Source organism: Cavia porcellus, unplaced genomic scaffold (genome assembly GCF_034190915.1).
Source record: "Cavia porcellus strain 051 isolate PalLab524CR breed Dunkin Hartley unplaced genomic scaffold, mCavPor4.1 scaffold_18, whole genome shotgun sequence".
NCBI lineage: Eukaryota > Metazoa > Chordata > Mammalia > Rodentia > Caviidae > Cavia > Cavia porcellus.
In genome coordinates this window covers 61088594-61112386 of record NW_026947501.1, presented here as the reverse complement: position 1 = coordinate 61112386, position 23793 = coordinate 61088594, and the positions used below count along the sequence as shown (strand labels likewise).

Below are 23793 nucleotides of genomic sequence, written 5' to 3'. Positions count from 1 at the left end.
CTACCACTGAGCTACACCCCCAGCTCTTTTTATGTTTGATTTTGAAACATGATCTTGCTTAGTTTCCTAGGCACAGCTCAAACTTAAATATTCCTGCCATGTCATCCGGAGTACCTGGGATTACAGGCACATTCTGTTGTGCTCTGTTGTTTGTTTCATAGATTAATTTTGCCTTATGTTTTTAATTAGCTTAGGAGATTTGTTATTTTTATTGAAAAAATGTCTAGTAACATTTAAGGCTTTTTGATAGTCCTTTTTTATAAACCTCAGTTGTTTGATGAATGTCTTTTTTTTTTTTTTTTTTCTTTCATACTGGGACTCAAACTTAGGACAGGTGCTGTGCCTCTGAGCTATATCCCCAGCCTGATAAATATCTCTTAAGTGGATTCTTCAAGCTTATTTTAACATAAAGTAGAATGATTTCAATGTATTTGATACTAACTTTAATTCAAATTTTTTAGACTCTTACCTCCGTAGGGAACATTTTTTATTATTTTACTTTTGATTTGAGGAATGCTGATTAGACTTTTTTCATAAAGAGAATGCTGACTAGGAAAGTTTACTGTGTAAGAGAGTTTAGTAAGTTGTATCCTTGACTTCTTTGGCCATAAGTACCCTAACACTTCACCTTCCCAATGAAAATGACTAGATTCATTTTCATAGCTAGTAGCTTAATCTTTTTATTTGCAAAAAATCTGGATTATTATGGACCTTTAAATTTGGGAGACAAATTTAAAGCATTAACAGGGAATATAATATGAAAAATAACAAACTGGAAATCCAAGTGAGGAAAATATCAGGAAATGGGGTCTATTATAATTAATAGCTGTTTTACTTGTCTTTCTTTGATCATTTGTGTGTCTGTTTTATTTAAGGCCTATAATTATTATAGTACAATTATAGCAGAGGATAGTGGATACTGTGATCATGATCAGAGAAATACAGAAATTTTATGTCAGAGTATCTAAGCCAGGCATAGTGTTGTTTCAACCAGAGACCTGGATAAAGATAATAGTATATTTTAGTATACTTATATATATATAGTAGTATATTTAGTAGTATATTTTAGTAGTTTAAGGACGTTTTTCCTGTGGTAATCACTCCTTCAAATACTTATAAATGTAGATTAATCAGATTCTTTCTGTAACTATATCAGGAGGTACTATGTAATATTTATTTTAAAAGGGTATCATAGAGGGCAGGGGTTCTAGCTCAGTGGCACGGTCCCTGCCAATTTGCGAGGTCATAAGTTCGATTTCTGGTATCAAAGACAAAACACAACAAGCAAATAGACAAACCAATAAATAAAAGGGTATGTTACTTATCCGAAATATACTGATAGTAAAATGGTAGAGTTAGGATTCAAACTTAAGTAGCAGCTCTAGATTGGTAACTAATACGCTCTTGGTTATCACTCCTTAATGAATTATTTATGGAAATGTTGTAGACAAATGGAATGACAGTGTGTGATGGCAGACTTAGAGTACATGTTATGTTTTAAAACTATGAATTACGTGATCACTGAATTGTGTGGGAAAGGTGTAAGTGGTAAATTTGGAGAAAAATGGGAGCTGTGATAAGCTTATATACACAATATTAAAGAACTTGTGCTTTGCTCAAGGTTCTCAGTAAACCTCTACTATTTTAAGTGATAGAATAAGAACTCTGTCTTAGAATAATCATTGTCATTCAGGAAGTGGATTGAGTGTGATAAAGGAGTAGACAGGCACCATAATTGGAAGACCTAACGGTAAAGTAGATTCAAAATGATGCCAGTGTGAACAAGCTGGCAGTAGAAAAGAAAGCTGTGGAAGGAACTACAATTTGCACGGCATTTGGGAGTTTGTAATAGGGCAAGGAGAGATCAGGATTGTGTCCTGCATCTTTCAGACAGCTGCATAGATGGTGGCACTTTAAGAAAATTGTGGGGGAGGAAGAGAGATGTGGGTACAGTGAGTTCAGATCCCTTCGGACGTGATGAGTGTGAGGAGCTTGTGGAACCTCCAAGAGGAAGTGCCTTCTAGTCGGTGTGTGTGTGTGAATCGGAAATGTGGGAAGTAGCAGGGCTGGCATTTATATGATAAACGATGGTGTGTGTGTGGCTAGGTAGGTTCACAGGGGATTCATATAAAGTGACAGTATGCTCTAGACAAAGCCCTTGGAAGGCAGACATGAGGAGAAGGCAGAAAACACTCTTACTCATGTTAACTTTTGTTTGTCCCTGTAGAATGATGCTGAAACACTGCAGAAGTGCCTTATCTTGTGCTATGAACTATTGAAGCAAATGTCCATTTCAACTGGTATAGGGGCAACTATGAATGAGCTCATTGAGTCTTTGGTACGTTGGTAGCCTTTGAAGCTTTATTGTCCACCCCTCCCCATTAGTTTGTAAGTAATATATTCATTAGGGTTCAAAAGAGGAAAAGACTATTTTAAACATCCAAAAATATAAATAATAAAATGAAATACAATGCTGTTTCATATCATGAGGATTAAATAAGGTAACACATTTTAGGGATCTAGTACTTAAATTATAATCGTTTCTTGGAGGGGTTATGTAATCCAGCCTGGCTTTGAACTCACGGGGATCTTAGCCTCTGCTGGGATTACAGGCGTGTGCCCTTATACCTGGCTGTAATTTATGGGTTTTTTTTTTAATTACTTTACATTACAAAGATATCAGAATATTTTGATTCTTTGAGGAGCAAGAGGAGAAACTGAAAAATACTAGGAATATTTTAAGTACTGAAATCTTGCTTAGTAGAAGGACTAGAAGAAGGTGATATTGTGATCTCAGAAAGGAGTTTATTGTCCTCTCCACTCCCTCTGGAGCTGGAACCCATCTTCATTCTTATGCTCTTGAACATAGGAACTCAGGCTATTTCTGCCATGGATTTTAAAGGGCGGTTGTATAGCCATATGTAAATTTGTAATAACATGACATCACCTATTCATGGAGGATGACTCGATCTGATATTTGAGTAGATATTTGCTATGTGAAAAAGGGAAGAATGTTTAATACTAGCCATGCATAGCCATTAGTTGAGATGTGCCACAGGAATGACTTTTAAAGATTTTAATACAGATAATAGAATGTAAATTTCCTTTTAAGTGTTTCCTAATGACTGCTTGTTACAGTAGTCATATTTTGATTATGTTGGACTCTGTAAAATATCAATAAATGAGAATCCAATGTTGCTTTCAACTTTTTTCTTGGTACTTTAATGTGGCTGTTGGAATGATTAAAATGGTACGTGGTTCCCATTTGTGGCTACTGTTCTTTCAGTTGGATGGTATGAAAGGGAGGCCTCAAAACCAGAGCAGCTAGGAGAAGGAGCAGCGTGGGATGGGGGGAAATGCTGCATGGTGAGGGCCAGGATAGCTCACATTAGGGAGTTCATCTTGTTCTGTAAGCTTCAGGGCTCCACTGAGTTATTTTAACAGGTATGCTGGGTATCCATGATCTGACTCTGCTATTATCTGTTTGAAAAATGTAATATTTACCTTTTAAAGGAAAATGATTTCTTTGAGTTACTGGACAGTATGGAAATGAGACAGATTGATAAAATCACATACAGGTTAACATTTTGACCATGACTTCAACATACTCTGCTGAATTTCTTGCCCTGATTGCAAATTATTTTAACTTCTAATTTGTTTTAGATTCTTCCAGCCAGGGATTTTGCTCAGTGGCATAAGCACCTGCCTGGCAAGTGCTAGGTCATGAGTTTGATCCCCAGTACAAAAATAAATAAATAAATAAATAAATAAATAAATAAATAAATAAAAAAGTTCTATTGTTTTAGATTCTTCCTGGAGTAGTAAGTATCCATCCTGTAATAAGAAATTTGGCTGTTTTATGCTTGGGATGCTGTGGACTACAAAATCAGGATTTTGCAAGTAAACACTTCGTGTTACTATTACAGGTAGGATTTACTTTATGGCAAAATCTCAATTATATTTCCTGAAATGCTCTGTATCTATGGAGATAGTGCTAAGAATTTATTCTGAGGCTCAATGATGACTGTAATCTTTAGGTACTCAAATTTTCTTTTGATTTCTTTTTTTTTTTTAACTTTTTATCGGTACCGGGGATCAAACTCATGACTGCCTACTTGTAAGGCAGGTACTTATGCTGCTGAGCTAAATCCCTTATGAAAAAATGTTTTCATAAAGTGAAGTGCTAATTTAGCATATTTTATTTATGTAGCACATATTTATTGAGTGCATGTTATGTGTGTCAAGTGCCTGCACTGTTCTAGTCTTAGAGAATGTATGACAGGCTGCAAAAAAAAAAAAAAAAAAAAAATAAGGTGAGAGTTGTGCTAACTGAACTTATATTCTAGTAGGGGAAACACACTGACTGTTAAATAAGTATGCAGTATCTCAGATGAAGAAAAATAAAGCAGAGAAGAAGAATAGGGGCTGAGAAGAGGTGCTAGGGAGTAGTAAATTGAGGGCCTCAATTTTAATTTGACACTGGCTCCATACCATAGTGAGGTGAAAAGTGAACTGTAATGGTGTGTTTAAAAAGCAAAGATAGACTGCACAACATAGAGAGTAACAATAGGGAAAAGAACCTGCAGGATGTCCTTGTCTTCTGGGAACTTAAAGACTGTAAAGGTATTAATTTCGGCTATGACTGAGGTGGGAAGAAATTGAAAGGAGGTTTGTTATGGTCTGACTGAGTATAATGTTAATATATATCCGGAAAGGGTTGTAGACCTCTTCTGTAAAGGACCTGAGAATAATTTTAGATTTTGTAGAACGTAAATCTATAACCCATAAGCTATTTTGTTGTAGTGTGAAAACAGTCATGGATTGTGCATAAGTGAATTTAAATTTCATGTGATTTCCACGTGTAATGAAATTTTTTAACCATTTGAAAATATGTGCAAAAATAGATGACCCTTGTGTCATAGTTGCGGATCCTGAGTGTAAAGTATAGAAAAATAAATATAAAGCAGGGAAGCTAATGAGGAGGGTATTCGATAAGCCAGGGAAGAGGATGATGGCTTGGACTGAGGCTATGTTTATCAGGAATATGAGAAGGTGGTATATTTAGGCAGGATTCTCTAGAAACCTAGAATCAATCACAAATACATATATGCTAAACACCCACACATGCACAAACACGTGGTGTGATCAGAAATTACAGTGAACATTTAAATAAAAATGTATGAAAAATAGTGAAAAAGACACACTGCCAAATGAAGATGATATATTTGTATAGTGAGAAGAACCCAATAGAAAGGAAAAAATAATAGAGGATGAAAAGGTAGTTGCTGCAGTGTTATTCTCAAGTAGAAAAGTAAAATTTACAGAGATTAGAGGTGGACAATTCACTACAACTAAGGAAATGGCATAGAACTGCTTCAAAGGATATTTAAATTCACTTGACCTTTGAAGTACAGTTATTGAATTGTGATCCTTTTAAGTTTTGCTTAGCAATAAGTGCACTGGTCATTTCAGAATGAAAAATTGCAATCCGAACGTAATCTTAAAGAGGTCCCTGGAGGATACTGGACTTACTCACCGGAGACTCTTCTTTCCTCCTTGACTAAGTGACCTGGATGCTGTTTAGTTTCCTCTAGTGATTAAGACTTGTTAAAAGCAAGCTGATATCAGCGTTCTTCTCAAGACCATTACACAACTTGGCTTTTTTAAAAATCAAACTAGTCAATAAAGAATTAAAATATACTATTTATTTAGACCACTGCTATCTCTAAACTTTTAAACTTGCATGTCTACAAAGATAGGTGGAAGATTGGATTTGACTGTTAATGTTTGAAAAAAATTTTTATAAGTTAAAAATATTTGTGAGATATGTCAGATTCAAATGTAGGAAAAACTAGTACGTGAAATTCATTGACATTTTATATATTCTTTTGGATTCTAAATTTTATTTTTATTTGGCCCCTCAAAATGGGTCCATGATCAAAAGAAGTCTACCATTAAAGAGAGAGTAAGTGAGTTATCTTTATAAAAATATTTTCACAGCTGTTATTAGAAGATTTTAGATCTGAGAAAAGTAGCTGTCTTTTGGGGTATGAAAAATTTTGCTAACCTTCATTATAAAAATTGCTTTAAGAAATGTCTAAATACTTTATAGGCAGGCAGAGTAAGTTATTTCATTTAAAAAATTTTATGAGTTCAATGTTGAGGGCTATTGCTGCTCAGTTAGGGACAAAAGTAAGAGCAAGGAAAGCTGAGTTGCTACCAAGATAGTAGCATACTTGGAATTTCTAAAGCACACTCATGAAAATATGTTGTTATAGGAATTTGGCTTTGATAGATTTATATATTTTTGTCCTCAGAAAATATGTATTAGGTATACTCCTGAAATTTTCTTTAAAGTTTTCAAAATTTCAAGCATATTTTACTAATTTGACCAACTTACAATAGGTGATTTTTATTCATTTTTATAGACCAGGTTATAAACCCAAGTTATATTTTAGTAACTAAAATTTAATTGCATTATACAATACAGTTAATATTTCATAACAGAAATATTGGGCTCTCTATATTTTCTTTCATGACTTGACATTTGACTTACATAAACTGCTGGGTTGTGTGGGTCACTACAGTTCCAATTGTTACAGTACAAATGAAATTTAATTGTACCAAAAAGATTTAGTTATACTTCTGAGAAGTGTTTTCTGTTGACTTGACACTGTCATTGAAATTTGACTGAGAAAAATGAAGCTATATCTTCATTTTACTTAGAGAAAACAGAATTATTACACTAAAATTTTTTCTGGTTGGGAATGTCTCCATTAGGTTTTGCAAATTGACGATGTCACAATAAAAATAAGTGCTTTAAAGGCAATCTTTGACCAGCTGATGGCATTTGGGATTGAACCATTTAAAGCTAACAAAGTGCAGATCTTGCCCTGTGAGGGTACAGAACCAAACAGTGATGATGAGCAAGAATCAGCAGAAGTTGAAGAGACTGCTACTGCTAAGAATGTTCTGAAACTCCTCTCTGATTTCTTAGATAGTGAGGTAAGAAATAATCCAAATCCTGATTATTAGATGTTATTTGCAGCATGTGTTTATGATCTTTATATTGATATTTTTCATACTGAAGTTTAAACTTGGGACATTTTTTTAAGTTTGACTTTTTAATATCTTAAATCTCAACTTTCACTTCTAACAGCAAATTTCTCACTATCAAAAGATGATGTGTGATTTAGAGACTTTAAATTTTTTACCTGAATTTTAAGAAATGGTTCAAAGTAATTTTACATTGAGTTGGTGGAAGGTATGAGGTAGAATGTGGGGTTAGATATTTCTCCTCAGGCTATTTTGTGTTGTTGTTCATTTGTCTTTTTGAGACAGGGTCTCGCTTTGCAGTTCAGGCTGGCCTTGAGCTCACTTTGTAGCCCAGGCTGGTCTTGAACTCACAATGATCTTCCTGTCTCAGCCTCCCAAGCGTTAGGATTAGGTGTGCACTACCACAACCAGCTTCTCTGACTGTTCTTAAATTAAAATTTTTAACATATATGAGCAATTAACCAACAATTTTTTATACCAATTTTTTATTGAAGTGAAATTAATATAATAAAATTAATAATTTTAAAGTGAACCCTTGCCATTTAATCCTCTCACCATGCAGGGCAATTATCTCCAATTTTAAAAGCCTTCCTTTTCTCAGAGAAACTCCTCACACCAGCCCTTGATAATAGTCTGTACTTTGTCTAAAAAATAGCACTACTATGCATGTTTCTATAAACAGAATCACAATGTGTAACCTTTAGTGTTTTCAAGGCTATCCACATCTTCTCAGTATCTCATTCCTTGTGAGAGCTGAATAGTATTCCACTTTGCCTGTTTATTGTGTATTTGACTATCTGTTCATCCAGTCATCCATTGAAAGACATGTGTGCCGCTGTGAGTGGCACTGCTGTGAACATGCATGCTCATGTATTTAAGAACCGATTTTCGATTCTTCAGGGTATATGGAGATTGGGTTGCTAGGTCATATGGTGATTCTGAGAACCTACCGAACTTTTCTACAGCATCTGAGCTATTTCACAGAACCACTTTCAGTTTCTCCATATCTCTGGCAATACTTATTTTCTATAAAAACAGTAGCTATTGTAGTGTATGTGAAATGGTGACTTTGTTGTGTTGATTTGCATGTCTCTAATGACTGGCAATGTTGAATGTCTTTTCATCTACTTGGCCATTTGTATATCCTGTTGAAATATCTGTATAAGTTTTTTGCCTATTTTTTAATTTGGTTATTTTTAGGAACTTCTTTATGTGTATGTATAGTGGTCTCTAACAGCTACTTAGATAATGTGCAAATATTTTCTGTATTTTTTGTGGTCTTTTAACTTTCTTAATAATGTCCTTTGTTTTAGTCACTTTGCTTGCAGAGACACAGTACCTAACATCCACAACTTAAAGGGGAAAGTTTAGTATCAGAGCTTACCTGAAGGTTCTAGCAGGGATGCAGCTATTCCTATACCCTTGATGGGGTGACCGTCCTCTTCCACTGAGCACCAAGCAGCTTTGGAGGGACACACATGGCACCGTGAGGTAGGAAGGGGACACTCCCTTGCCAGTCACATCAGCCAAATCAACCCTGGTGATCCACGGGATGCCTGATTTCACAGCTAGATACATATCCAGAAAATGTATTTTGGTTCATGTTTTTAGTCCATAGTTGGCTACCCCAAGGCTGGAAGGCATCATGTGTCTGGGAGAGGAAAGCTGCTCACCTCATGGCTGGCAGGAAGCAGAGCGCAAAGGGGGGCGTGGGGAGCGAGCCATCCCCTTCCAGGCTGCGACTCTGCCGCCTGATACCTTCTGTCAGACTCCACCTGGTCACAGCCAGTCAGCTGTGCCAGTCCCGGAATTCAGTCACCTTCTGAGAGGTCTGTCTGTGAGTGCAGGACACTTTGGAGGAGCATCTAGGTATAAACCATCATGTCCTTAGATAGCTAAAATTTTAAATTTTGATGAAAACTGATTTATGTATTTTTCCTTTGTTGCTTGTGCTTTTGATAGTTTAGAAAGGATGCATTGCCAAATTCAGATCAAGATTTATCCCCTGTGTTTTCTTGTCAAAGTTTAGTGGTTTTACTTGTTATATTTAGGCTATTGGTGCATTTTCAGTAGATATTTAAATATATGGTGTAAGATAGAGATCCAGTTTCATTATTTTGCCTGTGGACATTGGTCTCAGCACTGTGCATTGAAGAGACTGTTGGGTATTCTTATTGAGAATTCTTTAGCTTTAGAGGTATAGGTTATATTTTAATACTGTTGTTAGGCTTTTATTTTCTTATTGATGTCCCCTACTTTCTTTGAGGTAGTGAAGTTTTCAAGCTGTTATCATAGAGCCTGTGAGACTATTATATGGTATCTGTAATTTGTTTTTGTAACTTTTTTATCAATATCTATTGTCCTTTGTATCTTGTAAGAGTTTGACTGCAAAATGGCAGAATTGATTTCTTGTAATTTCTTAAAATTTAAATGAATTGAGTGCAACAGAAAGGTCAGACATAAAAACAAAATGAACAAAAAAACAAGTTGCAACCATTTTGTGTCTACCATAAACTCACTTTAGATCCACACACAAAAGGGTTGAAAGTGAAAATGCCCTAGGCAAATAGTATCCAAAAAGAGCTGAGCAACTCCTTGTTTAGACAGTATTAGACAAACATCCGCGATTTTGAGTTGTTATTCATGTGTTATCTTAAGTTTCTGTTAGGATTGTCCGGTTTCATAGTCTTATTCATAATGCCAAGGTGGGAAACTCTTGAACATTCAAACTACTTCATAGTAAGTGAACGATCTTTGTTTTGTTAGTAGCTAGTAAGTTAAATTTCTTTCTGGCTAGATTCTCTTTTATTATTTTTTATCATTTCTGAAAACTCTGTAGACATCCTTGCTGGGTGTGGTGACATCCACCTGTAATCGCAGCACTCAGGAGACTGAGGCAGGAGCATCACCACGTGTGTGAGGCCAGCTTGGGCTCCATAGTGAGTTTAAGGCCAGCAAGACCCTGTCTCAAACAAAACAAAACAAAACAAAACCAGCCAAAAAACTTTTAGGCTTCTTTGACTCTCTTTTGGGCCTTACATCACAATTTTTCTCATGCTTTTAAGACTTGTAGTTCTTTCTGGATACAAATTCTTTAACTCCTGGTATCAGGAAGTATATCATAGTTAGGAGTGTAAACTTGTGGACTTGTGTTCTCATTGCATTGGTTTGCTCACCTGTAAAAAAGGCACAGTGATAGCTAGTGCTGATTTAGTATCATCTTGCTTTGAAGTCCCATCAAGCTTTTATTCTTCTGTCTCCATCTGTCTTAACAGGTTGTATCTTATTGGATTTTATTATATGTGATAATATAAGCAAAAACTTTTATAGAGATTATACAGAAACCATTGTTCATTTTCTGATAGTTGGTTCTAAATACCCTGTAACACTGTCATTCTCTTGAATGGGTTTACATTGTCTTGGTATGTTTGGTGCTACACTATACGAAGTTATACTCAAAGATTTCAAGGAAAGAGACACTATGGTAACTACTTTTATGTCAGGATATCTTGTGGTGAAACACTATTTTGCTTAAATGGTTATGCTTTGACCTATGCTGTTTTGTTATGCCCTCTTTTATCTCAATCTCCTTTTTCTTATTTACTTTTTTATTTTTTATCTTTTTAATTAAGGAAAAAATAAAAAAAGCAGGATACATTAGAGTAACCCACTTTGATTTCCTATTAACTTGATTTGAAACCCTGTATAACCCTCACCATCTTGCTTTGACTGACTTTCCTCTATTCTGCTTTGCTTGATAGTACCAAGTTCGAAAGTATAGGCAAAACTGTGAAGACAATAGGATTCATTATGACACCCATTCCGGTTGACTATTATCTTCTTTTAAAGTCCTGTAATGTCTCCAATGTTTTGGTTTTATTCTTTACTGTTTTGTTCAATTTTATTTTAACTGATGATATAGGCAATTCTTTTTAAGATAGCAAGAGGCAGTATGGTAACCATTGTTGATCACTTTGTATTTTGTTTTTACATTATGTATTATGTCCATCCTTTTGATTTGACTGACTCTGTTATGTTATGTCACATTTGGTTTTACTCTCTTCAAAAAAAGTAATAAGAACTGTGGGAGTAATAAAACTCAAAATGTGTAATTGTCATTGTACAAAAGAAAGGAAAAGGAAGTGCTCTAAAGAATATAACTGCATGTATATTTAAGTGTATAAGATAGATGACCATATTACTGAGTTTTGTTGGATCATTGAACAAAACTGTTTCCAGTCTCACTGTTTGAAAGTCCACTTTATATGCTTTAATTTTGTAACTTGAACAACTATTTCTAAGATAACAATATGTAATTTATTAACTGGTGATTTCCTGTTTATTTTTTCTGAAATTCTGTATAACTTGTACCCTTTTTCTGTTTTTTTTTTTTTTTCTTTTTCTCCTTAAATAAAAAAAAAAAAAAAGAAAGAAAGAAATCAAAAAGGCACAGTGGTGACTGTTCAGTCAGCGGATGTGCCCACCACCGCCTGAATGGGTTGGTGTGTGGGAAGCACATAGCAGTGCTCTTACCTGCTACAGTTTTGAGTCTGGAAAAAGTTTTTGAGCTAGCTCTTATGTTTGCTCATCCCAGTGTTTTTATTTCTCTCCCTAACTGAAACTTGCCTCTCATTCTGTAATCTCTAGTGATAACTTTCCTGAACTGTCACTTAAATCTTGTGTCCTTGCCTTTTCAAAACTTTCAGAGGCCCTATACTGTAACACATTAAGCTTGAATTTTTTAACCTAATTTTCAGGGTCTGTAATCTGATTACCATGCAAACTTATATTCTATCACAATATATGTGTTGAGGCTTTACTGTGCGGATGGCACTTCTAAAGAGCTTTATGCGTATCAGTTCTGCCTTGTGTAAGTCATGTGACAAGTCCTTTTGTTACTCTCTTTCTGTATGAAAAACTTAAAGCACAGAAGTTAACATGAACAGGATTATGCAGCTAGGATGTGCCAAACACTACTGCTGTTGCATTTAGAAAATATTGTTTTGATTTTTGGTTTCCCAACATTTGTAAAAAGCTTTTATGTTTCTAAAGTTTTCTTGGCTGGACTGATTTGTTTAAAGTCATTAGTTGGGCTGTGAAGGAAAATCTTTTCACATGCCTTTAACAAATTCATAATGAGTGATTTTTTGGTTCATTTAAAAATACTGTAGAACAGTAGGAGCTGGGAGTTTAGCTCAGTGGCACAAGCGCCTGCTTGGCAAGCACGAGGTCCTGAGTTCAATCCCTGGTACCTAAATAAGATAAATAAATAAAGTTGTGATGGGTTTCTTTAAATAAACAAATAAATAAATCTACTTTCTATTTAAAAAATACTATAGAACAGGCTACCTTGTGAGACCTAATAGGAAAATACAGATAAAAAATTCTGTTTGGTGAATGTCATCTCTACTAGGTGTCTGAACTCAGGACAGGGGCTGCAGAAGGCCTGGCCAAGCTGATGCTGTCCGGGGTGCTGGTCAGTAGCAGGATTCTTTCTCGTCTGATTTTGCTGTGGTACAATCCTGTGACAGAAGAGGATGTTCGACTTCGGCATTGCCTCGGGGTGTTCTTCCCCGTGTTTGCTTACACAAGCAGGTGAGCGGTCACGTGGGTGTGATTTGAGGTTCTGTATCTGTAATACCCATTTTTGGGACTCTTTCTTTAGTCAATAAATAGTGACATGAGAAAAACTTCCGTAGAGGGCTGGGGATTTAGCTCAGTGATATAAGCGCCTGCCCTGTAAGGGTGAGGTAAGTTCAATTCCTGGTACAAAAAAAAAAAAAGAAAGAAAGAAAGAAAAACTTATACAGATTTACTTACCTACACAAAATTTACTCTATCTTGGTGGGATGAATACTATACATAATATTTTTTAGTCTTGCGCTTTTCTCTCCTCTGATAATATTCTGCCAATATACTTTCAAACTATTCAATAGGACAAATCAGGAGTGCTTTGAAGAAGCCTTTCTTCCAACTCTGCAAACCTTAGCCAACGCTCCTGCGTCGTCCCCTTTAGCTGATGTAGATATCATCAATGTTGCTGAACTGCTCGTAGATCTAACAAGACCAAGCGGATTAAATCCTCAGGCCAAGAATTGCCAAGATTATCAGGTAGATGAGTATGTTAGCTTGTGGACAGTAAAGATAATAACTGTATACCAACCACAGTTGCTTTTTGTAGAATAATCGTTCTTACAGATTGTTTGAAATAATGAAGAGCCACCTTTTGGTTTTGAGACTTTAGTCTATATAGTGGTTTGTAACACACAATACAAAAGAAGAAAAAGATCATTGCAGAAATATGAAAAAACTATTAAAATAGAAGTAGTCAATTCTTACATTTTTGCTGAGAAATTATTACAAATTCCTCACCTTCTCTATCCCCTTCCTACCCCCCTAGTCCTGGCTATTAATCACTGTGTAATCCTGGACTGAGTTTTCAAATATTGATTTACCTGTGATGCTGCCAATAAAAGAAGGGACAATTCAAAGAATAGAACTTGAACCAAACATATTTTTGAAGAAGAAAAGTCAACTGCAGACTGCCTCATAAAATAAGCTGGATTCGAAAAACCCTTAATTTGGTGAAATTTCCTACCAGTTTTTGAATTTAATGGATTATTAATGATGTCAGATGCCTATTAGAGTTGGAAATACTGATTCCTACTGTTTATGTGATATTTAGTAACTGTATACTCTTCACAGTATTACATGCTATTGGGAAGATAAAATGAAAGATATGTGGCAGGATATGGTGAAGGTCATTATAGCTACCAACTGCTTTAGTTCTTTGGAGAAGGGCTAGACAGTGTGATAAGCACAGCGTTAACAATTTTAAAACTCATTGTGAGTAAAGTTCTCTTGGGCCTGGCTGAGCTATAAGAAATAGTTGGGTAGAAAGAAAAGATGTGTAAGTACAATAGTAAATGCAGATGGTTATGCAAATCTTGTTTTAAGGGTAAGGTAGAGAATTTGGATTTGGCCTTATTTCAGTGACTAACTAAGTATAGGATGAAAAACTACTTAGTAGGAAGATTAGATTAGTGGTCAGGGATGGTATGATCTGAATTGATGAGAAAAAAAGGAGAAAGTATTCATAAAGCAGTTAAATTAGATGTATGATTAGGAGATAAAAGCTTATAGTAAAAGGAGTTGTAGAAAGTAGTATAAATGGAAAAAATATAAATTAATATAGTTTCAAAAAAAGTTATGGGTACGAGAGCTTAAAGGAAAGAGATCAAGATGCAAGGGCATTATTGAAAGGGTCCAAGCAAACTGTTAGGACTTCATAGGACTTGGTCTGGGGACACTGTCATGATCGGCTTCATGGAGTGAGAGAAGTAGGCTGGTGACAGAACCAAGTCACCCAGGGCTCCTGCTGTGCAAGCAGAGCAGAAGCCTGTGCTCATCTACAGGGACTTTGAGACTTGGGATGTTCTCCAAAGTCATTTAGATGGAAGCAGCTGAACCACTGCAGCTGTGCACTGGATGTGGCCTGAAGCTGTGGGGAGGAGGTGTGGTCTTAAGCAGTGCCTCTCATATCGGCCTGGATCCGTTCTGCTGCTGGGAACTTTGAGCGCTAAGCTCGAAGCCACTGGGAAACCCCCTGGCTTAAAAGGGTGGATCTGGGCTCTGTCATGGTATTCACGAGAATGCAAAGAGGAATTTCTTTTGGGAGTGGAGGAGATGTTAAATTTGGTTTTAGACATTTGTGTTTGGGATTAGATGTGTAGAATTGCATTCATAGCATTTTCAGTTTACAAAGATTTTCTCTTGAAATTTCTAGGCCTTAACGGTACATGATAACTTGGCTATAAAAATTTGCAATGAGATCTTAACAAGCCCATCCTCACCAGAAATTCGGGTCTATACAAAAGCTTTGAGTTCCTTAGAACTCAGCAGCAATCTTGGAAGAGATCTTCTGGTTTTACTGAATGAGATTTTGGAGGTAAAGTAGTTTCTTATTACTGTTAACCTGCTTGGGTTTATATTGATCAAATAATTAAATGGTTGCATTACATTATACATGTCAGAATATTGTGGTTTTTTATTTGAAGTATTTTCTTCATAAATCTCTCATGAAGTGTAAGAATATTTTTAAACAATTCCATATTGATGTGAACTTTCTCGAACTTTGTTTTTAAACAGCAAGTGAAAGATAGGACATGCCTGAGAGCTTTGGAGAAAGTCAAGAGTCACTTAGAAAAAGGAAATGAAGTTGGTGACCAGTCCCTAGCATCCCAGGATGCCAGCACAACTGTTTTTCAGAATGAAGATGGTAATGACACACTGACCTGAATATCTTTTCCATCATTACAGAAATACACTTTTTTTCCTCCTTTAATGTGTTTGGGTTCAGGAATCGTGGAAATCTTTTCAAATTAATCCTCTTGGAAAGTATTACTGCTGTGTTTATTCTGCTTGTCAAGTTTTATTGCATCCATTTGTGACCACATAGCCACCTTGTCAGTTTTGTTTTTGCTGCTATACACACATTTTTGGGGGGGGGATAGTGGCTTAGGTGAGCCACTGTTAATAGGGCTATTTGCCATTTAGATGAAAAGATTACCTAAAACGCAGTGGTAACTCAGTTTATGAACTTAATTTGTTTTTGCACTCTGGAGAAATAGCTGCATCTGTGTCTGTGTAGACAAGATGGCTGGGGTCAAGTTTGTCCACCAATGCGGAGTTGGTCAACAGAAGCAAAATTTTGCTGAATGTTTTGTCTTTAAACCGAATGAATTGTTTGCAAACAAGTGTTCATGAGCCAACATATTACTTTCATAAGACTGTCTTCCAGTTACGTTGTTGTATTATTTCCTTTAATAGAAGAGAATAAAGAGGTATATATGACTCCCCTTAAAGGCATAAAAGCAACCCAAGGATCAAAATCCACTCAGCAAAAGACTAACAGAGGTATGTGGATTGACCCCTTAAAACTTTAACTTTGTCTTCTGGTGAAAAACATTTTACCTGTAAGTTTTCTTTTGTTTCCTTAGAGATAAAAATTTGTTAATGTCTTAGGTATCCTTAACTTTCTTTTTAATTGTTTCACTTGGTAAGTTTGTGATTTATGTCTAAAGATTATAAAATCAGTATTGGTCTAAAGTGCTTTTGATTGACAGAAATATACAAAAGATCATATTGTAAAGGACAATTATATTGAGTTAGTAATAGTTCTATATTATCATGTCTTTTTCTTAATTTATTTTACTAAGCATTTTCCATCTTTTCTCTTCCTGGGATCTTTTTGTTTTCTTTTGCCATCGTTTTTTATATTTTCCTATCTTAATTTATTTCTCAAGGGATATCCAACAATATAGGATTTGTTGGAATAAAGTAAATGTTTACTAATAATGGATCACTTGGAAAAAATCTGAAATTCAAGATTTTTTTATTGTTTTATTATTTACTTGTTACAAAAGCAGTACATGCTCATTACAGAAGAATCAGAAAGTACATCCAAGCAAACTACTATGAAGAACACTAAAAATCCCACCCAGTGAGCCAACCACAATTTTAATATTTGAAAAATATTGAAGATCTTTTCTACACAGATTTAAATTTTTTTCTAAAATGGAATCCGACCATAAAATTGTTTTATAAGCAATCAGTTATTTAAACATCAGTTATTAGATATTGCTCCAAATTATTCCCATATTGTTGGATGCCTTCTTAGGGATAAATGTGTTACTAAAAGTAAATCGGTAAGGAACATCACAGGCCAGGTTTTGTCTTACTATATAAATTTCTAGCAAGTGGAATGTTTACAACTCCCAGTATACAAAGGTTCTAGTTTTTAGACTGAAATATATTTTAGAACCCATATTTGAATTGGCTAAGAAGATATTTAAATATTTTACACGAAGCCAGTGTCTTGCTGATTAAATTTCTATTCCAAAGGGGGCAGGTGGTGCAAGCCTATAGTCCCATTAGCTCAGGAGGCTGAGGCAGGAGTTGGGGCTGAGGCAGGAGTTGGGGCTGAGCCCCGTGTGAGATCCTGTCTTAAAAAACTGAAGTAAATAAAGTCCTATTTCATGACCTGTTCATGAACTTAACCTACCTTTCTAACCATAGTTTTCATTAATCTGTCCATATACATTGTACTCTAGTCATAATAATGGTTCTTTTTCATCTAACATGTTTTCCATAAGCTCTGTCCCCAGATGCATTCATTGAACTAAAACTTCTGCTTAGTAACTTGCCTGTAGTATTTTCCCTTGTCTATTATTAGTGCTTAACAAAATCATGTACATTTTAATCTTGCTTGTATTCTTTTCTTCTATATTGATAGTGATAATTGGCATCAAGGTGTCTGGTAATAGGAAATGGGCTGAGAATTGTATTGCAAAAAGGAATTGGGGAACTTGGAAACTACCTTGAAAACCATAAACCACTGATAATAGGTTTCCATAATTGTACTGTCTTTAAGGGCGGAGAAGAGTGACGACAGCATCTCGGACAAGCAGGAGGCGGCAGACTGCGGAAGCTAACTCCGAGGGGTATGCTGTGTCTAGAGAGAGAAAGAAGCCTGTCTTTTCTTTGTGTCAAGTAGTAGAAAACATTTTAATTTTCTTCTGTGAGAGAAGCTCAGTATATAACAAGACAGTAAACATGAGAAGCTGTGACTTTGATACAGTGTCTTAAACTCCATTTGTGTATCAAGAGCATTGTCTTTTATGGCTTGTGTGCTTCTGCCTACTGGCATAGCCTGTAGTATCACTCTTTAGTGTGTTCTCTCAATTTTTATTTCCATGTATTTTCCTAGTTACATGTGATTCCTTGAATTAGCAGACTTGATTTAGATAACGTTAGAGTCCTCTGCGTTTACTGTAACAGAACAGTTATATCTATCCTTTGCATATATTTGTGGTTTGTGTGATAGTCTTTATTTTGGGTTTCTGTCAATTAAGCCATTGTTGGTACTAAAAGTTTGTAGTTGTCTTGCATTCATCAGTTCATTGGTAAAGTTGTGTATATTTTTACTACATATCTTTAGGTTAAGTCTGCTCAACTTTATAAGGTTCATTACAGACATTTAGTGTTTCATTTCCCTGTATAACAGATTTCAATAGCATATAAAAAATCAGCTAGGGTTCGAGTGGCTCATGTTGGGTCACCAGGGTATTCTGGTTATTGTTTGAGATTTTAGTTGAAGTTCTATGGAGTCTGGCTATCAATTACACTCTGACAGACTGTCAGAAACAGAACATTTTATTTATAAACAAATGGGTTTTAAAGCTCTCATCTAAATGATGTATTTTCAACATCTGTTTAGTGATCGTGAGGTTCCAGAACCAGAATCCGAAATGAGGAGAAGATTACCAAGACGAGCCAAGACAGCAACAATAGAAAAAAGTAAACTGAACCTCGCACAATTTCTCAACGAAGACATAAGTTAGGAGAATGGAGGTGGGGTCTTTTAAATTTATGTTCATTTCTTTGCTTTAATAAAGTTATACTTGTATCCAAATAAGAAAAAGCCTGGTTCTTTCTAAGATTCTGCGGCAGGGTCAGCTGACTTGGGGCTGCACTCAGTGAAGCCCGAGGACATCATTTTGCAGTGTAATCTAAAGTCACTGCCTCAGCAACACAGATTTGCTTTACCAGAATGCTTGGCTTCCTGTGAAGTCATGGCGCTATGAAAACTTCTAAGTGAAAGTAGCTAGCAGCTTGCATTTGAGAAGCTTACACTTAGCGGATCCAACATAGATGGAAATGCTTCCAAACACACTTTGACATTTCGGGGGAAAATGGAGCATCACAAACTGGCCAGAAGAAACTTAGGACCAGTGAGAAGAGCTAATGTACTGAACCAAAGTGCTTATTATCGAAGCTGAAGAGTTATCTGACACTTGTTTTTGGTATGGCTATCTATATGGGTTTCTTTTCTAAAATACTTGTGTTTAGAACCCACTGTTTGTGAATGTTACTGAGCCAGAGACTCATCCACATACAAATCAAACTGCTTTCTGGTTTTGGCATAACAAAACAAATATTTTATTTACACGAAAAATAACAGTGGGAAGTGAAGTGTTAATATTGTAACTTGGGAGTACTTTTTCTCCTCTATCAGTTTCATTTATTATCTTTTGAATCCCTCTGATTACCTTTCCTCTTTATTATTTAGAGTGGAAGTGTCTTAACATGGATTTGTTTTATTTAATTGTGCTTCTTCAGATTTACTGACTAGATGTTATTAAGGTGATGTTCTAAGATGGAGCCAAAGTAATATTGCTGGTTTTTAGAACCAAATTGCTATATTATTTACATATATGTGCTTTGTAGAACTCGGAAATCTAAAGGCAGTAAAAATTTCAAAGCAAGAATGCTTACTAAGCAAAAGGAAAAGGCAGATACGGTAATGATAGAAATCACCGATTGTTACTCATTTGGTTGGCTGTTTCTTTTTCTGTGCTTCAAATTCTGTATATCTTTTGTCAAATCCCTGCCATTTAAAAAATAACTTTTGGGAGGGAGTAGGAAGAAAGGAGGATGGAAACGGTATATAAAATGTGCTATGAGTCTTTAGACACAATAAAATTCCATTTGCACGTGGCCAAGCTATGCAAAAGGACAAGCCACATTCATATGTGGACCCCTATACCGAAGCTTGCTTTCTCTGGCAGAGAAAAATGAATTTAAGCACCAAACTTAGTATTTTCACTATTCAAAACCTAGACAAAATCACATAGCCATTGCTGAAGATATGCTGTACACTATTAAAGAATATTAACCTGTTTCTAAATTATCCCTTTAAACTTTAAAATAATTGGCTAAAATGCAATAAAACCAATAAATGTAAATCCATTTACTATTCATTCCGAATTGGTAACTTACGGCCACCAGTGTTGTTACAGAACTACCCAGAGTGGCACAGCTTTGCTGAGGGTAAACATGCACCCGGGCCTCTGCGCTCACAGCTGTGCAGAGAGCGGACCACCTCCAGTCTGTCCAGTCCAGTGCGTGGAGACATGCTATCTGACGATGAGTTACTGTTGATCTATACATATATAACTTTGAAGATACGCACTTCCAAGAGATACCTTTGTCTTTTTACCAGTTTGCTTCGAGGTAGTTGGTATCCACCTGTTAGACAACTGTTCATGGGTCAGGTCACCATCACAAGTCTTTACAATGCTACTTTCTAGGTTACATGATGTGTTGTATATTGAAACTGCACAGAAGAAAAATGGGACAGTTATGTATTTAAACTTAGAGCATAAAAGTACACAAAATACTAAGAGAAACATCAAAGTCTACTGCAGAATTCCACAATGGTCGTGTATAACGTAAAAAAATACAAAGAATATAATAAAAAGGAGTAATGCTCATGATTTAATATAAAGACATCACAGGACTAGAAATATTTCAAGATCAATTGGTAAATGCTTATTCAGAAAGAATATTCACATACAAAATAAGAACTGCAATCTATTTGTCTTCACTTTTGAGATTTTGGTTATGAACTGTACAGCTCGCTAGGGATGCTGCTGTCAAATTCAGATTCCATTCAATGGGATGATTAAGGCACATCTTAATTGGGCTCAAAGGGCAACTTGCTGTGTTCCCATCAGACAAATTCAGTTTCTCATCAGTTTTCATTTGTAGCATGCTGAAAAAAAAAGTATATGGCATTTTAGTTTTACTTCAATTTCAAAGAAATTATCAACCTTGTAAAAGAAAATTCAGTAGTACTATTTAGACCTCTAAACATAGTAGATAAAGCATTTGTCATCCTGAAGGTACAGTTTGATCTCTTCTTACTGTAAGAACACAGTGACCTACGCCATGTGGAAGCGGGGAGCCGCATTCACTCACGGCAGAGAACATCTCAGCGTAAATGAGTGACATTGGCACCCATGAGGAGAGACACTTAGCCTACTGGCAAGATCCAGCCCTTGTTCCGTAATGCTCCAGTACCAGAGCCATTTGGAAAACCAAGCGTACTGAATGCTTCTACATCCTAAGCACCTTTACATGTTCACTGGACAATGAGAGGTACACGTAATGAGCGAAAGCAGTCTCAGAGTTAAAACACCCAGATCCTGAGGTCCTATTGTCTGTGGTCTGGAGTGCGAGGTATAATCCTTGATTTCTCTCTTCCAGCTTGTCTACTAATCCTCTGACGAGGCTGATAAATGGTCCGTTTAGTTGGTGGCCAGCTTGTCAGAGGAATCCCCGTGGCATCCATGGTTCTGGCTGCCTGCTTCAAAGAACATTCAAAGGTGCGGGCTTGGTTGGTCAGATCTCTTCAATCGAAGCGCAGAGCGTGAATCTCTTGTGCAGACAGCTCGTGGACACAGTCCCATCTGCAAAATGTTGCTTCCACCTGGGAACCTTGCCCTTCGCTTGTTTAACCAAACTTGTTTCAAGGATTGACCCAAATTTCACAACATCTTGATCATGTTCTTGGTATATAGTAAAACATTGTAAACTTGATTGTAAACTTCTGGGTTCTCAACTATTATTTGATAACCGGTCACTGACTTGAATGAAAAGGTTAATATTCTTGTATCTCTGGGAATAACATAGTAGCTGCTCACCTAAAATTCAGTAAACAGAAATGATGAGACATCTGGAATGGCACAACCCTTCAGAAGCAGAAACTTGAAAATCGGAAGGGTAGCAAGTCCCCCTTGGGTTTAATGCTCATGTGATCCCTAGTCTTCAGTAGGAGGCTTCTGAACGGTTCACTTTCCTGTTCATTTGATGTTAACTCTGGCTAGCTGTCTGGTCTGCATCCCTAATGTTTCTCGTACAGCGGCCTGTGTATGAATTCTCCCATCAGAAACGAGGGCACTGAGGCGCCCGCGTGTAAGTGGCTCGGTAGAGGTGGGCGGCAGCAAGGTCCGGACTGCAGTAACACTGCGATTCGTCCTGGCAGCATCAGCCAGCGGATCCCTTTGGCACCCCGCTAACCAGCCCTTTCCCAGGGGCACCGCCAGCTTTCTCACGGTCTCTCCTGACAGTCCTAAGCTCACAGAATGATGTGGCTGAAGTTTGCATCACTAGACACTAGGCAAAATGACAAAATGTGAGTTGGCTTATTCCTCATCAAAGTAGTTAAAAGAGATGTGAGATTACTAGGAAAGCAAATTATATCAACATGAGACCAGTCATTTAAAATATATTTTTGTGTCAAAAATGTTGATTTCTGGAAAATTTTATTTTTACAGCTAGACTGAGGTCTTCAGGGAACTCAAGTTTTTGTTTTTATAGAAAGCAAAACTCGAAGCAGCATTTGCTTTCCTATAAAGACTGTTAGTTATATTTATTTTTTAGGAAAAAGCACTTGATAAACATTTTTGTGAAATCATGGCAACCATTAAGTACACCATAATCAAAATAGGTTACCAGGTAAGCATATCAAGTATTAAAAAGAACACAAAACAACAAACATTTCATCTGAAAATAGTAAGTACTACATTTCCCTTTCAGTATGTATACATTTTAGTACCGGGAATCAAACTCAGGACCTCAGATTTTCCAGGCAGGCACTGTGCCACTGAGCTCTATCCTCGGCTCTCCCATTCAATATTTAAGGCAGTTCTTTAAAAATGTTAACTTCCAGCTTGGGGTCCTTTAAAAATGGGGTCCTTTAATTCCAGCTTGGCAGTTCTTTAAAAATGTTAACTTCCAGCTTGGGGTCCACAGACCTCAGGGATGGACACAACTGCACATACATATAGGAAGAAAATAATCAGTATTTATTTATTTTTGCAACAGGGTCTCACTGTGTAACGCAGGCTGGCCTCATACTCAAGGTAGTCCTCCTGCCTCAGCCTCCTGAGTGCTGAGAAGACAGGTGTGTGGCACCAGGCCTAGCTAAAGTATCAGTTTTGAAAGAACTAAATGTTACTGTTAATGTACAGATTAACATGTTTAATTCATATGCACTTAAACAAGTAAGCTGGGGCATTATGGATCTGTAGAAAATTAACAATAAGAGCTGTTTCGTGTGGGGCGGGAATCAAAGGTGTTAGAACATTGGGACTAGAAGACATTTTTTTTGGCCTTTTGTTTAAAAGAGGGAGGCTAACGTACAGAACACAAACCTGCTCTTTTTCGGGATATCCTAAGTCCAGATGTATGTGGACTGGAAGTGGAACCTGATTCTCTGATTAGCAATTAAGAGGACCTCTCCAGAGTCAGTGAAATGAACAGCATGCCATAAGTACTTCCGCCACACAAGATGAGGAAGGTTAGGCCATGATTTCAAAGTTTGCAATCTATAGAGGAAATGTTAGTAAGTATTCCTTCACATTTGTAAGTTCAAACTTAGTAGTTAGGTTAATGTTATATACATATGGTATATATTGATTCTCAGTGAAAGATTAATGTTTCTCCCTTTTGCTTAACAATATTTTTGTCTTTTCCATGTTTTAAAGTTGGTAATACATTTAACAAAATTGCCACAATCTGTACAAATGTTACCAGGAAAGGAGGTCTACCATCGCTCATCCCTCTTCTGAACAACCTCTTGTCACTCTCATCTGCACACACACTGTGTATTTTGACTATCTCCTTCCCCTACCCACTTCTGTATACGTAAGTTCTGTATGCATCTTTTTAGAAAATGTACTTTAGGTATTGTTATGTATCTGTACAATGAGTATTTCTAACAGCTACAGAAAATTCTCCATGGCTATATCAAAATGTATCCCAGTCTCCATGGATAGAGCAGCTATTTTAATCTTTTCTTTAAAAAAGCAACGATATAGCTGGGCATGTAAC

General features: G+C 36.3%; 2 protein-coding genes across 8 annotated transcripts in view; one reads left to right on the top strand and one right to left on the bottom strand.

Annotated features, from left to right (window-relative positions):
- Ncapg (non-SMC condensin I complex subunit G) overlaps positions 1-18538 on the top strand; it is a 29537-nt gene extending 10999 nt beyond the window's left edge. Inside the window, exons 12-21 of one of the 2 annotated variants that reach the window (XM_063230119.1) lie at positions 2228-2338; positions 3807-3926; positions 6781-7005; positions 12470-12651; positions 12993-13167; positions 14843-15004; positions 15205-15334; positions 15886-15972; positions 17489-17558; positions 18335-18538. In XM_063230119.1, coding sequence (XP_063086189.1) covers positions 2228-2338; positions 3807-3926; positions 6781-7005; positions 12470-12651; positions 12993-13167; positions 14843-15004; positions 15205-15334; positions 15886-15972; positions 17489-17558; positions 18335-18458 — 1386 coding nt within the window. In that variant the 3' untranslated portion in view covers positions 18459-18538. Of the gene's footprint in view, positions 1-2227; positions 2339-3806; positions 3927-6780; positions 7006-12469; positions 12652-12992; positions 13168-14842; positions 15005-15204; positions 15335-15885; positions 15973-17488; positions 17704-18334 lie in introns of those variants that run through there. The other variant, XM_063230118.1, reaches the window with a different exon arrangement.
- Lcorl (ligand dependent nuclear receptor corepressor like) overlaps positions 16434-23793 on the bottom strand; it is a 171228-nt gene continuing 163868 nt past the window's right edge. For 4 of the 6 annotated variants that reach the window (XM_063230097.1, XM_063230113.1, XM_063230110.1 and 1 more), the window contains one exon: positions 20484-20671. In XM_063230097.1, coding sequence (XP_063086167.1) covers positions 20658-20671 — 14 coding nt within the window. In that variant the 3' untranslated portion in view covers positions 20484-20657. Of the gene's footprint in view, positions 20672-23793 lie in introns of all 6 variants that reach the window. The other 2 variants (XM_013147333.3, XM_003465042.4) reach the window with 2 other exon arrangements.